The following is an 18,719-nucleotide window of genomic DNA, read 5'->3' on the forward strand; positions in this document are numbered from 1 at the left end:
CTAAAAACTAAAAAAAATTGTTTAAAAATAATATGTGATCAGGCATTTATTATTTTCGTGTGATATATCATAATATTGTAATTTTAAACCAGTCACTAAGCATATTATAATAGAATAAAATCGTTAAATATTTGATTAATTTATGAAAATCAGTAATTTTGTACCTATTTAATGACCTGACACTTCTTCAAAATGAATAAATGGTTAATGATTAAACATAAAATAAATAATTAATATCCAAATAAATGTTTAATAATTTTATTTTAATCATAAATCAAATATTATAACGAGGATCAAAAGTAATGTAATAATTATTTTGAAAAGTATTTAATTAATTTTACTCGGGTACTTTACAATAGACTGTGTATGTGATATTGGAGGGTATAATGTGTAGGTATCTGCCTATAATAAATTATAGAGTGTACAGCATGAAAAAGAATATAATTTAAACTTCTGAAAAAATATGTTAAAAAAATATATAGACGTATATAGGGATAAGATTTGAAGGCAAAAAATGTTTTCGAGAGATGTAAAATAAAATTTGTAGTGATGAAGTTCGTATGCAACAGACACGAATTGTGTGGAAATGTTCTGCGAAAAATATCTATAGTAAAATATGCAGGTATATTCGAGCTAAATAATATATTATAATATAATAATTTATGTCATCATCTCCCTACAGGGACCTATTCAAAATACTATTTTTCATGCATATAAATTGTGATCGCTGAGTATTTATTCTTATACTCATCGGTCTCGTCGGTCAGATTCCTCGGGTAAATCAATTTATTGCGAGTACACTTTGATATGTTTATCACCATAGGCGTTGGAAAACGAAATGATTATTTTTTTTCTCTTATTTCTCCCTATACGTGAAGAATATAAAACCTGGCTGTTTGATATGGCACTCCAGCGGGCTGCAGGTAACGTGCGGCGTTTATGTCCGACCACCCACACAACTACACGAATAAAAAAATTCTTTTGAGCTTTATATATAATATTTTCTTTCGCCTTGTATTTATTTTTACATTACATTTCGTGAGCTGAGCGTGTAGGTATATATTTATAGATACGCACGGAATCGAAGAAAAATGTTGAAAGGGATCCGACCGATCTGTAGTTAATGGTTAGATTTTGGGTCGTGGTATGGATATTATATAACAGGGGTGGCCGAATCGCGTCATAGACTTTTGAGGCTCGCATCTTAACGTAACATTAGACGTAAATTAACGTAAGAGCCAAGATGTAAAAAAAAAAGGTCATAATATAATATATAATAATATGACCTTTTGTTTACATCTTGGCTCTTCCATTTTTATTAATATATTTGGTGGCTCGCAAGTCTCTTCTCGCTGGCCACCCCTGTTATATGATATAATAATATATATTATATGCACCACCGAAGTCCAACCACATTTTCGCAGCAATTACCTGCCAAAGTTCCGGTAAACGTTAAGTACACCGTGAGCACAACGGAGTCGTCAAAAGCCCGTCCCACTTGCTGGATTATACTTTCTGTGAAGCTTTTTACCGAGAAACTCTCAAACGATCATCATAATACAGAGTCTAGACGATACCAGTTAGTCATGCAGGGAATATTTTGAAAATACGTTGGAAATAATGCGAGTAGTGTAAGTATTTTGCAGAGTGGTTATGGAACGGGTTAGGGGTTAGTTGGTCAAATTAATATTGGTTATACTTAAACTATAAAATAAATTGCAAATTTTTGTCAAAATTAGAACTATTTTCTAACGCTTATAAAAAAATAAAAAATCGAAAATAAATCATGCTTATGTATTTTTAATTTTTTTAATTATAATAATAAAAACGTATGTATAATCTTTTATTATATTTTCAAGCTTTCAGCTGACCAGGCTTAAAAATAAATTCAAAAATATGAAATACCTATATATTTCAAATTATTATTAGAAATAGAAAACATCTTCTCCGCTCAGCATAATTTTTTGTATGCATTGATTTGTCATAGGATTCAAATTTAACACGTCCATTACCATAAGTGACCCACTAAATGACGATGTACACTATTTTCTTAGTAACTGTTATTAAAAAATACAAAATTAATAGAATAAAAAAAAAGTATTTAAGGATACCAAATATTTAAAAAGCCTTATATAAGATAATACCTATAAGATACCATATTTAATTCAATCTACTTATGTATTTTCCTACCCTTTGTACGAAAAAAATCCAGTATCGAAATGGAATATAGTATGTGCAAGACTATGACATGACTTTTTTTTAAAAATATTTTTAGAACAATGTCCATTTTTATTTCACAATTGTGTAATTTTATTTATGCATATAGCATATAAAACGCATATAGGTAGAGACGAGTAATTATTACAACAATGGTGTCCACCAATCACTCCACTTGTGAGGCGCCAATTAGAGTAAATACATGTATACCTCTCAAGTGTATGCCTTAATACACACATAAAGAATTTTAATTTATAGGTCAAGGTTTTAAACATATCCAGGGATCCTAAATAAAATTGACATATTATGTTAAATATTAAATTTTATTTTATTAAGATTTTTATACAAATTTATTTTGTTTAAGATTATAAGAATATTATTTTAGAAATGATAAATAATTTTTACCAGTAATTTACCTTTTTTTTTATTTATTTACCATCATTTAATACATTTTAATATAATTGATTCTCAGCTATATAACCATCATGAACACCTCCCTTCACTTTTTCATAAAATATGCATATCACTAGGATATTGTTTATTTTGATATGGATTTTATACTTTTATATTATGATAATGAATTTTTAAAGTAGGGTCATACTATAATTCGCTAAACTATGATATATAATATATACATATTATAAATAACTTAAATAACAAAGTAAATTATGATTTTAAAATATTTTTTACTTTATGGTGGTTTAAAACTTCATTCTTGATATCATAAGGTTATAATAAAAAAATCAATCAGAAGGTGAAAAGGTTAATTGATATTGATTTAACCTATAGATGATAATATGTATAATGTACAAAAATCAGAAAATCAAAATAATATTTTTTACATATTATGTATTATGAATTTAGATAAATTGTATTTTTTTTCTTAAGTTAAAACTCGAAAAGTTTCTTGTTAACCATTTCTATAATTTTGTTGTTAATATTAGCCTCATAAATATTTTCACCATTTGGCTGGTTAATTTGTATTTATTTTTTTGGTTAAAAAGTCGGAAATATTAACTAGCATAGTACATCTTTGTTATTTAAATTTAAATTTTTATTAATTTAATCTGTATTTAAAATCGATACAAACAATCTAGTTAACGTATCAAATAAATTTTTTTTGTAATAATTAAGTGTAATGTGAAATGTTAGTATTGAACGTTTCTTGATATATTATTAAAAACCAAAAGTAAAATGTCAAAAGCTGATAATTTTTTAATACATTTTAATATTTAGGGTTTGCCGTTATAAAACCACACCTTGTACACTATAATAATATAATATATTTGAACTTGACAAAATTATATATTGGAGCAGTGTTGTAGACGCGGAAAAAATATCTCCTATATAATATTAGATATAGGTACGACAGTGTTCTGCAATATCGTGGGTCTATGTAATATATTATTATGGTCTATTGTTGTCATCGGACAAAACGTAGCGTAATAATAATCATGATATTTTACCCCAACTCTAGTTGTTGAAGTCGAAAATTGTACATTTTTTCCCCACAAAAGAAATTCCGTTTCGGTGCATGTGATGGTGTTATACTAATATTAATAGCCATAGTTTAATAGCAATAGTAATACATTTAGGCCATTAAACTATTATTGCAATAAAAAAAATGCACTGCGAGTATAATATTAAAAATTGTACTTATAATTTTTAAAATTCCATTGAAAAAATTTAAATATAATAAAATACATTTTTATTTTATATTATATCGAGTAAAATATTCTTAAAACTATGTAAAAATTATGAAAACCAGTTCAATGTTGCTCTAAAGCCAAAATCGCATCATATTGCGATAAAAAAATGTGTTCGAGTTTGACAAAAGACGAAACACATTTTATGCTCACTAAGCAACGAATATAAACATATTATATAAAAAAAAAATGCAAATGCCTTAGCCCAATAATATGCGTATGCTTAAATATATCAAACATTCAAAAATAGCTGATGAAGCTAAAGTTTCTGCGCATTGGTATAGCGATTCATCGTCGCCGGAGACAAATAAAACAAATACATTGTGTGAGAAAAACATTTTTCAAAGACAAACAAATAATAAAAACAAATCGAACATAATAATATATAATATTATAGCTATAGTTACCAGGTATACCTAGAGACGTAAGCTTGAAAATTTTCAGTTGAAAATTTTTTTTTTTATTGAAAATTTCTGAAAATTTCAACTTTCTTTAAAAACTTGAAAATTTTGAAAATTATTTTTTTTTGTACTTTTCTTAAATTAATTAATTTTAAGTTTAAATAAAGTTTTAAAAATTTAAAATACTTTATAAAATTACTGTTTCATTTTTATTTACATTGTAACAAGTATAACGTCCGAATCAAACTAAACTCTTATAATAAAAAAAAATATAATTTGGGTAAAATTGAGGAAGTGACTCAAACAATAAATTACCTCCGTTAAAAATTGAAAAATCAATAATTGTAACAAAACGATTATACACTCATAATTTATACTAAAGTAAAAATACAACATTTTTAATAAAAGATAAAAATGCACATTTATTACCGAGTTAAATATTATATATTGATATAGGTATATATTATATATATTTAATGATTTGTATTTTGAATTTCCTATATTATTATGTTCATTTGAATAATTCCAACATTATATTAAAATGGGTAAATGGTAATAAAAGTACATATTTTAAAATATAATTATGAAGGTTAAATATACTACAACTATATAATATCAAAAGATTTATTTGATAAGAAATGAATATGATTAATTATAAAATGTTGAAAATTTTCACGAAAATTTACATCATTAACCTAACCTGAGTATGTAATCCATGTATATTGTATATTTGTTACGTCTTATGTATACCTATATTATACATAATATTATAAAACATAGGTTAAAATGTCTTATGTGACACATATATTACACATATATTTATGTGCATTATACTCATACAATCGTACACTATTGATAGGTTTTAAAATCGTTAATCGTAGGAATATTATTATTTATGAGGTGATTATTTTATTATTCAACAGCATATTTCTTGAAAAACATAAACGCTTTTGAAAGCATATCTTTTGGTATCATTTGAAGTCATTACAATTATAATACACACACAGTTTCTGAAATGGTTAGCAAACATTTTTTTACTGTTATAAAACTTTCAAGACTTTTCATTTTTTATTTTTTTAATATTTTATTACGAAGTAGAATATTTTATTTAAATATAAAAACGATTCTTTGAACCAGTAGATAGTTAATTAGTTATAAGTATTTTAAGTTTGAATGAGCAGAGAAGTGCCGGTGCAGCAGGATTTAGCAGGGTAACCTTTGTCCCACTATTACTATTGAGCTTTATAATGACTTTAAATTAAAAAATATTCTCAAAAATGTACCATGAAAACTACCATTTTCTGTTGAAAAAATCATTTAAAAATGACGCAGGAATTAACAAATTACGGATGAAGCCAAAATGACCACATTTTACTTTAAAATGTCATAGCCCGTTTGGTCATTATAAAGGCACTAATTTCGATAGTTTTAATTTCCAGATATAAATTCTGTTACGTACCTATATGGATTGATAAAATGCCAGTTTATTACATCGTAAATAAATATACAAAAAGTAAAATATAATATAAAATGATTTAAGGGGATTAATGTTTTATTGAATCTAAGGTAGAAAACGGATCTGATAATTAGTTTGATTAATGCAAATATTGACAGTGTATCATTGTTAGTACAGGCATTGAAAAAATAATGAAAAAAAACAATGTACATTGACATTATTTAACAGTGTTAATATAAAAACAAACTACTCTTTAAGTAGAACAACAATCTCAAAAGCTTGAAAATATGGTCTTTAAGTAAATATATATATAAATCCAAAATCAGACTTTGAATAACTGGGTTATTAAAGACAATTTGGTGAGTGTGTTCGGTGAGTCATTCAGTATAATAATAATATAATATTTTAGGCAATAATTGACCAGCACTGACCGTTACATAATAAATAATAATTATATATTATAGTAAACGCGACCGGAATATATTCGGTAGTTACTGACGATTTTTTTTCGAAACAAATCGTCCATGACCTCCAGCTAGCATTGCTTACGTTTCTCACTTTTTTTACGATTTCACGATTTTATCGCTAACTACTGGGAAATTTTAAAAATTACCCGCTTAAAGTACTCGTGTTCGATTTCCAATCCATAAAAGGACTTATCACAAAACTATTCATGCCTTTTACTGCGCCCTAAAAAAGAGTTCCCGAAAAATAAAAACTAGTCGCCATAAAAGCACTATACTATTGCACAAAGCACAACATAAAATTTCTATACCGCATTTTTTACTATTTTAGTACGAAACGAATTAATATAACTGCGCAGTGTACGATGTGTTTGTACAAATAAATATAATGGTTTGATCCAAACTTTAATGTTCTAAATTGTATTCAACTATTATTAAAGCATCTATGTTTCGACCCGAAAAGAAAAATTTATACATTTAAAATAGATGGTTACGTTGAATTATGCGGAATGGTTTCAAAGTATAAAATATAATAAATACTGATATTCACGAACTCAAAACACGGTTACAGGATTTAAATCTCAAACCAGTGTCTTTATTTTTATATTGTGAAGAATTTTATCGTAATGCATTAGCATGTATTAGCTTTAATCATAATTGTTGGAGTAAAAAATTCCCAGTACTTTTAAAAATAATTTTTAAATTAAATATAAAAGTGTTGATAGCAGTACCTTTGGATTTTTATTTATTTTACTTTGAAATACAATTAATTCTGTATATCTGTATATCACTGTTTATTTCTAATTATATTCATTGGTAATTGGTAAATACAAACATTAAATAGCGTTCAGTTTTTGAAAGGCTTGCGAATCAGCTTTATCGTATTGGACTTTGAAATAGGTAATTTGATTATTCGTTGTTTAATTTAAAGTCAACATGACTGAATTAAAAATAAATATACATTTTTAACTCCACGTCAATAAAATATGTCGAGGTAGCATTGTCATGTACCGAGTAGGTAGGAACCACAAACTATCAGATTCTGTGTGTTCAATTTGAAAAACTATCCATATTTCATCCTTTATCCTCAGCTGATATGGTAAAAAATTACATGAACAATTTCGTTTAAATATTATTCAACTCTGTGAGGTCAAACTAGTTAAAATCATACGATATTTTAATATGCACGCGATACACTGATAATAATTATTAGGTAATTGGTAATTTGGTTACCTATATAGGTAGAGTGATTCTTTTATGATGAAAAACTCACTAAAAATATTTTTTTACTTAGTTTCAAGTTGTTAAAAAAACAACGTTTTTATTACAAAATTGTATTTTTTTTAAGTTTTTACTTTTTTGAATGACAACATAGAGTTTTAATTTCATATTCAAAAGCAGAATATTTTTCTAAGTATTTTGATACATAAAAATCGAATTGAGGACGACTAGTTTATGAGCTATAAGTATTTAAAGTTTAGTTAGGCGGAGTAGAGTGGTACGGGGTTACCCCGCAAAATGTTTGACCACTACTCCGCTTGTCTAAACTTTAAATATTTATACCTCATTAACTACCGGCCCTAAATTCGATAATTATGAATCAAAATACTTGGAAAAATATTCTGCTTTGGAATACGAAATTAAAACTATGTTTTCATTCAAAAAAGTAAAAACTTAAGCAAAATATAAGGATGAAAAATATTTAAAAATATGATTTTTTAATAGAAACGTTGTTTTTTTAGCAACTTGAATCTATGTGAAAAAATATATTTTTCAAAACCATTAATACTTTTTAAAATTATGAGTGTTTCATGGTCCATGGTAAAAGAATCACCTTATATAATAGCCTATAGGTACCTACTGCATCCGTTTCGGTTCATACTGATAGCGATTTCGGTATTATTATTATTTTTGACGAAACTTCCATAGTATTATACGATATGGCAATATTTACCATTTATATTATTTTATTTGTACAACATTTTTCTCTATTATTCCGAATGTACATTACCGTGCTGCAATTTCGGGTACGCGTTTTAATGGCATGTCGTAAAATTAAAACCTTTCCGATTAATAAACGTTGGCGTGTGTTGGTGTGCGCGCAAACCAATACATCTGACACGAGGCACTGCAGATGAATAGATTTTCCGGCCGATTATTAAAAAATAAAACACCACCGACTGAACACCCCCTCTCGCGTAGGGGTAGTGTTTAGTACCATACAACCGTCGTCGTTTATCACGATATTTATGAGCTACGGACAGGATATTCGAGATAAATTTATTGTCGTACGCTGCGGCGGCGTCCGATGATGCCGGAGACACGCAGTCGACGACGGTAAATTCCATTACTGATTGACAATCGCCTAAATTATGTTCGGGGGGAAAAAAAATTAATAAATAAATAAAGAAAAGAAAAATGTAAAAACCGTCCGGCGGGGTTCTGAAGTGTGGTGGCGACAGTATATAACATCATCTCGCTTTATAATATAATATAGGTACGTATTTGTCGATGGAATCTTCGAAATTTCCTGATTCGCGTTTTCAACAAAACGCCAACACTATCTCGATCGAATAAGAAAAACCAACCGTTTTTTTCCGGCAGCAAACGGCGCATAATAACAATAACCATATTAATTTATAATATCATATTTATTATGACGGTCTCTCTCTCTCTCTCTCTCTCTCTCTCTCTCTCTCTCTCTTGCGTTTAGTCCGATAAAAAACGTCAACTAAGTTAGCTCTGCGCGATGATAAAAAAAAACCATCGACAGTAATTTTTTATCACGCCACAACAATATAAGACGTATACATCTATTTAGTTGCCGTCCGATTTTTATTTCCGTTTTCTGTTTGAAATGGCTTGTAAAATCAACTCATTTTCATCGTTCGGTAACGTTACATTATAATACCACGCTTGAGATATTATTGAAAATATATTTAGTTGTATTTATTTGAAAATATCCTTCCTATTACTACTTTAATGCTTTCCACTAAGCAGACGCGTTTCCCTGGTGATTTTTCGATAAAACCAAGTCCACTACGTGTAAGTAAAATTTTCTTTTTGTTCACCTTCCTTACACGTTGCTTGCCAATAGAAAAGTTTTTTTTTTATTATTTAACTAATTGTTTCAACGTACCAAATGTTTTTACAAAAGTTATAAATTTACAATAAATACATCAAATATGAATAAACAAAGAAAATGTATACCTATATTATTTGTAAGATACCCAGTAAGATGTCGTGATTTAAACTTAGGTTTTTGTGTATTTTCACTAATTTTTTCACACAAAAATTTTTCTAATGGAAAACTCCTTCAGTTTATCTAGATTATTGTTGAAGTTTTTTATGGGTTAATTATCCATGATAATAGATAGGGAAATCCCGTGCCATTGTGCAGTTGCTTGTTTCACATGTTTCTTAATTAAAATATAACACACATTGCGAACTAAACATCACGTCGTATTTAGCGTTTCGAATATACCTAGTTTAGATCATTCTAGATTTTATGTTATTGAAAATGCTTGATTCTACTGCTATGTCCCAGAAAAATGAGATTCGAGAGTAAGCCAATTATTGCTCGAACATGAAATTGATATAACTTAATTTATTTTAATTAAGTTGCTGGAAATAAATACGATGTATTGTGTATAAGCGTAATTGTGTACACACAAGTAATCATTAAGTATCAATTTATATTTTGTATAATATTATCATAATTTACTAGGTTGTTCTTAATTTGTATATTTTTGATAAGTGGACTTTCTAAAATGGCTCGTATAAAAGTATTAATATTTTTTTTTTTTTTTTGTTAATGGACAATAAATAACAGTCATTAATGTTTTTGGGCATTATACAAAAGTACATTACTTTGGATGACTAACCATCTTTAACCGTGTTTAAAAATGTCCTATCAACAAAATATTCGATTTTAGGACGATAGAATTTTATTGTAATCACGTTAAAATCATAATATATATCAAAGCTGGCATTGCGACGGGTTTTAAGACGAATAAGTTTTTTTTACATTCATGTAATTTAGGACTCGATAGTATTAAATATACATTTTAACTATTTTTTTTCGTGGTAAAGTTAAAAGTTAGTTTGAAACCTGAAGTGATTCGGCAGATTAAACTTTTAACCACTAAAATCGTTAAGTCTTGCATAATAATAACTCGAAGTTTGCGAAGTGGTAATCAAGCCAATTAATAACTGATCATATTATAAGAACACATATAAATGAAGATACCATAAAATTGCGGATAAAATATTGAATATTTTAAGTCTGTAGAAAATTCATATTAGTTATTAATAATTGTATAAATGTTTTGAATTGTTTAGATGAATTCTGTTTAAAATACATAAAAAAAAATATAAGGATTTAAAACTAAGTTGATTAGCATTGTAATTTTACACTTCTGTGAATGAAGTGAAAGAAAACTATTTAGATTATACGATTAAAATGATTTTTCCATTTATTTTATACAATTTAATATGAACGCATATCATTCAAATAAAATAAGTATTCCAAAAGTTTTCAAATCTTTTTTTTTAATTAAAAATATTTAAACATGTAGATGGTTTAAAGGTCATATTATTATACATTTATTTTTTATTTTAAACTATATTGGGAAATCGATATATTCGTATTTTTTTTTTTTTAGACGTTTTGATTTTGATTTTGAATAACTTGGCATTTCAATACAAAAATAATGTACATATTTAGTTATAGCTATTACATTTTATAACCATCGAAAATAAAAAAAAAAAACGTTTAAGAAAAAAAATTTGTTACAATAGTATATGGTTAAGTAGATGCTACAATCTCAGAATTTCATATGGACGCAATCAGTTATCAGGGTTTTATGCTTCATATTATATGTATAGGGAAGTTAAAATATAATGTGTTTATGAACAAGTTATAAAGGACTAATAAAACATTTGAAACAAATTGGCACTCTGTATAATTTATAAAATTTACATACTAATAAATGTGATTAAACTGTTCATCGTCGAATTATAAAAAAATGTGAACTAAAATACGATTTCATCGATTAATTAATAATTTTATTTAAAATAATGTTAATGCAGTCAAATATTTAGAAATGAATAAATTTAAATCATGTGAAACTCTAATTTAAATAGACGTAGAATTTTAAATTAGACAAATTGCAATTAAAAATAAATAAATGCAAACCAGCGTCGTAAAAAAATGATCATCGTGAAACTTAAACATGTAAATAAAAAACAAGATAGAGAATGCAGTGTTTAATATATTTATAAATTATTCTATTGTTTATGCAACTAATTAATTGCAAGCGGGGATTTTGAATAGAACGCGGTCGTTCACGTTGTACGTATGAAACAATAAAATGTATATAGGTAGACACAATTAATATAATGCGTAATAATAATTAATCTGCATAACATAATATATTATTATGCGTTTTTTTTGTTTTATGAATAATACAGTTTTTTTATGATATCATCGAAAGAAAAAATGTACTTAACATAATATAATATAATATGTATTTTGCACGGCTTGTACAGTTTTTGTACTAACATCGAAACTTTTAAATACCTTTGGTTGGAGTACCTACTCGTACCTACCTATAAAAGTGCATCGAATTATTTTAACATAATTAATTTGCAATAATATTTATAAAGTAGTGCATAGTGGTCTAGTGGTGTATTTATGTATGACATTTCGTTCTATAGTATTTCTATTTATTATTTTTCGAAGTTGTGTGCAAGTGGACAATAAAACTATGATAAAAGATTATACAAATTAAAAGGTGCCTAAAGGTTTTAGGAATGGTTAAAATTGAATGTATGCACTAACATACATATACATCCTTAAAATTAATTTAGTTTTATTATATAGGACACCTACTCGGTTAACCAATATTAGGTATAGTATATTTTATGAACTATGTATACGACTTTTAGAAAAGATTCTGGTTTTTAAACTTATATAGTTAGGTAACTTTATAATAATGTGTTAGGCTACAAAATATAAATATTAGGCTTAATATTATACATAATATTTGTATTGTTTTTTGTCGACTTTTATCGATAAAAAATTTTTATTTATTCAATGATTAAATTTTATCGAGAACTTTAGAAATCAAAGTCCACATAAATCGATTTATTTGTGTGTGATTGATATGATTTATAGTGGTAGAGGATTTAACGAGGAAGGAAGTGATAGTGTAGGCTCTCTGGCTATTGCATTATTGGTAATATAACCAATTATAATCATAATTTCAGAGTTATAATGAATACCTATGCAAAATAATATATGATGCCTGTAGTCGAGACAAACATTTAGATAATTATTTTGGAGTAAAATACACCAGCACATGATGTAAATAAACGATATTATCATGTTGATATCGCGGTATCTCAAGACTAACTTGTAAATTTAATTTAAATATTAAATTGTAAAAAAAAAAAAAATAAATATTAATTTATCTTAATGTTAGCATTATTATTTATTTAAATTATAATTAAAAAATAATTGTGTAATTTTTCTTTACCAGGCTGCTTGTCCATAGTGAAAATACCACTGGCCAGTTATCACATATAGGTATCAATAATATTAAAAAACACATTGTTACGATTTCAAAAGTAAATTAAAACTAACCCAGGGGCCCTTATTTTGAATGTCATACGGTTGGAATTCGTGTCTTAGATTTGTTAGTTGTTGGTACTTTGAGTATACTAATTATAATTTTTAAAAATCGGTATTTTGTAATATAATATGGTATGCATCATATATTATAAGTATTATGTAAAAAATGCCATTTCATCATCCGCTATAATTTTTTCAAGTCCCTAGAAAACTCCATGTGTACACTCAAATTGTTCACAACTATTCAATATTATCGGTTTGCACGGAAATATAACGTTGTACCGACAAATCTATTATTTAATTAGGTATTGAATAATTTGTAAATCGTGTCGTATGTCCTACTTATCATTTTTAGGGGTCGTAGTGACCTGAGAGGAAACGCTTTGCTCCGAGTTTCTGGGCTTTAGGCTGACCAAAATAAAAATGATTCAACCCGGTGACTCACCTGGCTCATACATTATGCACCGACGGCATAGGCGATCGACATTTTTTTTCGGAACTAATGGTAATTTAGCTTAGCGCGTGCAAATTGACGTTTTTGCAAAATTATTTTCATCGAAATGAATTTTAATGGAAAAATGAAAACAATAACAGTAAAAATACTAATAAATAATAACGAATGCGATGAAATTAGTGGGAATCCTCTGGGGAGAAATTCTTGTACAACAATTTGTTTCCTGTGCATTTAGATGTGGAAATGCGTTGTAACGACACAATAAAATGAAATTATATACAAATCTCAAAACATAATACTGTATGATAATCATCTCGGAATAAACGAATAAATAGTGGTGTCCTTTAAATTATTTGGGTTTTCGTTTGATTAATGTCTGTTCATCAACGAATATAAATGTTTATATTTTTTTTTTATTTCTGGTACATGAATTAATACCATTGCCCTCGTTAACTGTTTCCATTCATATGCGTTACAAAATATCCATGTATATAGGACTGTTACGAGTTGAACGATACAACCTATTTGGCAAGGGTGAAAATAGTGACATTGGTCAGATATTATATGGTTGTTGGTATTCAACTAACACACTAACACTGTCGGGTCATGGTAACTAGATATAAGTTATTTTCAAATGGCCATAATCATGAGTCCAATGACTAGGGCTTTAAAATGTCATGAACATTTTCAATTATGTGAAATATATAATAAATTTAAAAAAAAACAATTGTTTTAATATCTAATTAGGTATATTATTTTGTTTATACTTGGAGTGAGAGGAAATTTTTTAAATTATTTTTATCGTATAAAACAATTTATTAATGAACCTTTAACTACTAACTTGACAAAGTTATAACTCATAAGCATAACAAATTATAATATCATAAATTATAGGTAATACATACCTAACACATTTTAAATCTAAAATAAAGATATTATGTTTGTTTAATAAATGTTGTTTACTGTTTAGTAGGTACCTTTAATCTTTTATTTGTTTATTAATTTATTTTATATGACGTTCTAATAAAACATATATCAAATACATAGTCATAATTATTAAAAATCACAATAATCATAAATCACAAGAGATTAAAATCACAATCAGAGTTAAAATTAAAAAAAAATATTTTACACAAAATGTTGTAACTTATAGATGATAAGTCCATGTTTAGTAATTTTTTACTTAATAATTATTTAGAATTATAATATATTAACAATATTGTGTTATGGTAGTGTTATTAGTTACTTATAAATATAAAATGTAAATACTCAATCAAAAAAGTAATTTCTGAACCACGGCTATCAACGTAAATAACTGATTCAATCAATGTATTATTTTTATTTTATTCTTCAAGTAGATAATGGGCCCTACTGAACAATGCACACTATGTATAACCACTAATAAGTAGAGACCGGCTTTATATGCACAAAAATACCGCAAAATATGCTTCTAAAAATGCTCTAATACGCTACAAAATATGCACTTAAAATTGAATCGAAAACATTTTATTTAAAATTATGTAAAAAATAAGTATTAATTAATTAAGTAATAAAAGAGGTATATAAGGGTTTTAATATTATAAAAAAGTATATTTTTGTCATCTTCACTAAGTTCTTCACCATTTAACGTAATTTATCTTAAATCTATAAAATATTAGCCCTGATTGGCTTCCGTCGAACACTTGAACTCTATTATAGGAACAACGAATTTATTTATATTGATATTATAATAATATATACATATATATGCATATGTATATTTATGTATATTATCATCTATTTTTGGCATATTATCGATATTATGTGGCTGTGAACGTGAAAATACGACGAAAAACAAATATATGTGCTATAAATAATAATATGCATTAAATATGTGTTTAATAGGTAAAAACGTTGAAATATGCAAAATATGCAAAATACAGTTCGTGTTATTTTAATAAGAATGATCTAAATCGGAGACAATTCTCATCAAATTTCAAAAAGCTTATTCCAATACGTATATACATTTGCATATAAATCCGGTCCCTACTAATCAGTATTAATTATATTATAGTTAATATCAAAGGTGGGCAAGTTAATGAAAATAATTAACACAAGTTAAGTTAAGAGGACACAAGATGTTAAGAGTAACAAATTATAAATTTAACTCAATAAGTTAAAATTTAATATGGAAAAAAATATTAACTTAAGTCAGTATAAAAAAGTTAATCTACATTTTGTAATTATTAGTATGTGTATAAGTATATAAAGAATTCTTTCTAATTTCCTAAATTATAATAAACAATTGTATTGAAGTTATATCGTAATGTACAGTGTATGTACCTATTTAACTTTACACAATTATCAAATATTTAAGCTATACTAATACAATGAACACATCCCGATTAATAATTTAATAGATGTTAATTTTTATTTATATCAAATAGCAATTTAAGTTCATATAATATTAATACATTATGCCTATATAATCTACTAAAATATATATATTTACAAAATTATTTTATCAAGAAAAATAACAGAAAAAAAATATATATTTTTCATAATTGTATTGAAATATTCGATGAAGAGTGAAATTCAGAACCATACAAATGAGTAATGTCATACTTCAATGAAGTTAAAAGAGTTTAAATTTAAGAGAGTAGATGTAACATTTGTGGGACGAAATAAAGATAAGGAGATATTATATAATTTCTAAATATCTTGTTGTAAAATTGTATAGTTTAATTCTTTCTCCGTCACGTAAGGGGCTCGAAAATATCTATAGGTAGCATAGTATTTAGTTGCACAAAAAGTAGTTAAAAAAAAATTGCACAACGACTTAGAAATTTCTTAAAATATGAATTATTAGATTGTGCTTAGAGCATTATACAAAAAATATTTTTGGCAAGAGTCTTGGAAAAAAACCACATTCGGCGTATTTGGGGTTTCAGTAAGTTGTTAAATTCGTTCAGTCCTAAAGCATTTTAATATATTTTTATGCAGTCTTAAAATATAAAAAAAAATGTGTAGGTATATTTATATTTCTCGAAGAAAACAAATAAAATTGGCTAAAATTATATTCTTCGTTAAGAGTTTTGTTTAATCAGTTGAATGTTCTGAAAGTGTTTCATATATACACGAGTATTGATACAACTTTAAATGAAAAAATAATTACACCAGAAAACAACAAAATCAACCATGAATATTATCTGATATTAGCTGTAATTTAACAAAACGCGTTGACAATGGCCTGGGAAGAGAGATAAAGACGTCGTCAAAAAATTGGGAGGACGTTCTACTCTTGAAAATATAAAAATATTCTCTCTTTGACAACTTTGGACTACAACTGTATTGTAGAGATTGAATTCAGTTCGTTCAACATCGACATGGGTATAATAGCTGAGGAAAAGATTTTAAAAACTTTGTAGGTACCGACATCGGACGTGGGTAATACACGTCGTTTGCAGGTCGGCTTTGTGCGTTTTTGTTTTAAACATTATTTATCCGACGACTGATTCGACAATATATATACACCTTACAATATAATACAGAAAGAACGATCGATTTAATTCAATCTGTTAGCATCGACACTCTTACCTGTGGCCAGTTGAGCGTGGTGAAATTGGCATACAGCGTCCGCTTCGAACCATGTCACTCTGTCTCTGAAATGTCGATAGAAAACCGGAAACTCGTTTTGTGGCAATAACCATGAACTGCTGATGTTCACCTGGAAAAAAAATCGGTTTCGGTAAGTACAAACGGTTATATTAAAGTGAAAAAATATAATAATATAATAAAATAAAATAATATTAGTTTTAGTTTACACACATCAACAATAATTATTATACAATTAGTATTTATTATAATATTATGATAGGACATAGGTATGAGTTAATTAATAATACCGAATGTAGAACCTATGCCAAGGAAAGAATACATTTCCAAATTTCCAACCATGGCACCTCGCTGAAGCACTCAATCCTGAACCTATCAACGTCTTAAAAATCATTAAATTCCTAACAGAAACGCATCTCATTAACAAATTGTAAATTGTATGTATACTAATTTACATCTAATTCCTGTTTAATTAATCAATATTTTTTTTAAATTTTATTTTCTCTTATGATCTGTTACTACTTATAATATTATTACCTATATGTTCCTTCAATTTTTAGTATTATGTAATGCATAAATATTTTAAAATGTATTGTAACGTCCAATGGCCACAGATGCCACGGACAGAATGTTTAATAAAAAAAATTAATAATACTTGTGTGGTTTACAACAGGGAAAACTATTTTTAGACCAAATAATCGGATAGACGTTATTTTAATAGCGATACTAACTTTCTCGTCCGATTAACCGATCACAATATTGTATACAAACAAGTTATTTGTATGACGTTTCACTGTCGTTTTTTTAAGGAATTATACGAACTAAATTTTAAGAATGATTTTAATTGAAAATTAAAATACATTTGATACTAATTTAAAATATTTTACAGATAGTTTCATTTTCAGCATTTTTGTTGTGTAGGTAATTACAAATAATTATGTTACACCAACAATTCATACAAATAAACATGTCGAAGAGGATAGGATATTACTGTTTCGAATACAATTTTAGCGTTGAAAAAACTATTTATAAAAAGTATATTCCAAAAATATTATATAGGTACCAGATTTTGAATTATTAATGAACCTACGTGTTTATTTTGATATTTTATACACAAAAAATAATCTAATTTTCATAAAAATGTAACTAACTAACCATTTTTAAAAATGGATACCTACATCATGATCTCATAATAATCATATCGTACACTTCAAATTGAGTGACTTGTGTTTTTCCTCTAAAACTCATTCGATGGATACGTTTTTACATAAAGTTCTTTTACGACGTTTCGTCAATAAGGAATAAACATAAAAGCGTTTCAAGAGACTACATTGATACGGAAATAGTGTAGTATATAATACACTACAATCCAAGGTATTTAAATAACAGTCAAGCTAACTACTGACTGTGGGGTTTCTTTTTATTACTAGCATAGGATACCTATGTAATTGGCAGCTTTTTACCATAAATTTAATATTCATTAAACGCGGTCCCGTAATTCGGGGTAAATGTTTTGATGAGAATAAAACGATTACAAGAGATTTAAGAGGAAAAATATCGTCTTTTTAGTGTTTTAATCGAATACGCGGGGATCGTATTTCACCTAAACGATTACATAATCTTGAGATTTAGAAGAAAATTATTTTTTGGCTATATAGGTACATTTTATTTCCATACCATTCTGATTATAAATTAAATTTTTAATTATACTCTATTGCTTTTTTTTTCATTATTAGAATATATACCTAAGTGTTATACAAAAATATAATATTTAAAAATATGATTATACTTTT

General features: G+C 26.7%; 1 protein-coding gene across 1 annotated transcript in view; it reads right to left on the minus strand.

Annotated features, from left to right (window-relative positions):
- LOC100163607 (mucin-22) overlaps positions 1–18,719 on the minus strand; it is a 300,159-nt gene that overhangs the window by 69,557 nt on the left and 211,883 nt on the right. The window contains exon 2 of the mRNA XM_029485815.1: positions 16,909–17,038. Within this exon, the coding sequence (XP_029341675.1) occupies positions 16,909–17,038 (130 nt within the window). The remainder of the gene's footprint in view (positions 1–16,908; positions 17,039–18,719) is intronic.

The sequence above is a fragment of the Acyrthosiphon pisum genome, chromosome X (genome assembly GCF_005508785.2).
Source record: "Acyrthosiphon pisum isolate AL4f chromosome X, pea_aphid_22Mar2018_4r6ur, whole genome shotgun sequence".
Classification (NCBI taxonomy): Eukaryota; Metazoa; Arthropoda; class Insecta; order Hemiptera; family Aphididae; genus Acyrthosiphon; species Acyrthosiphon pisum.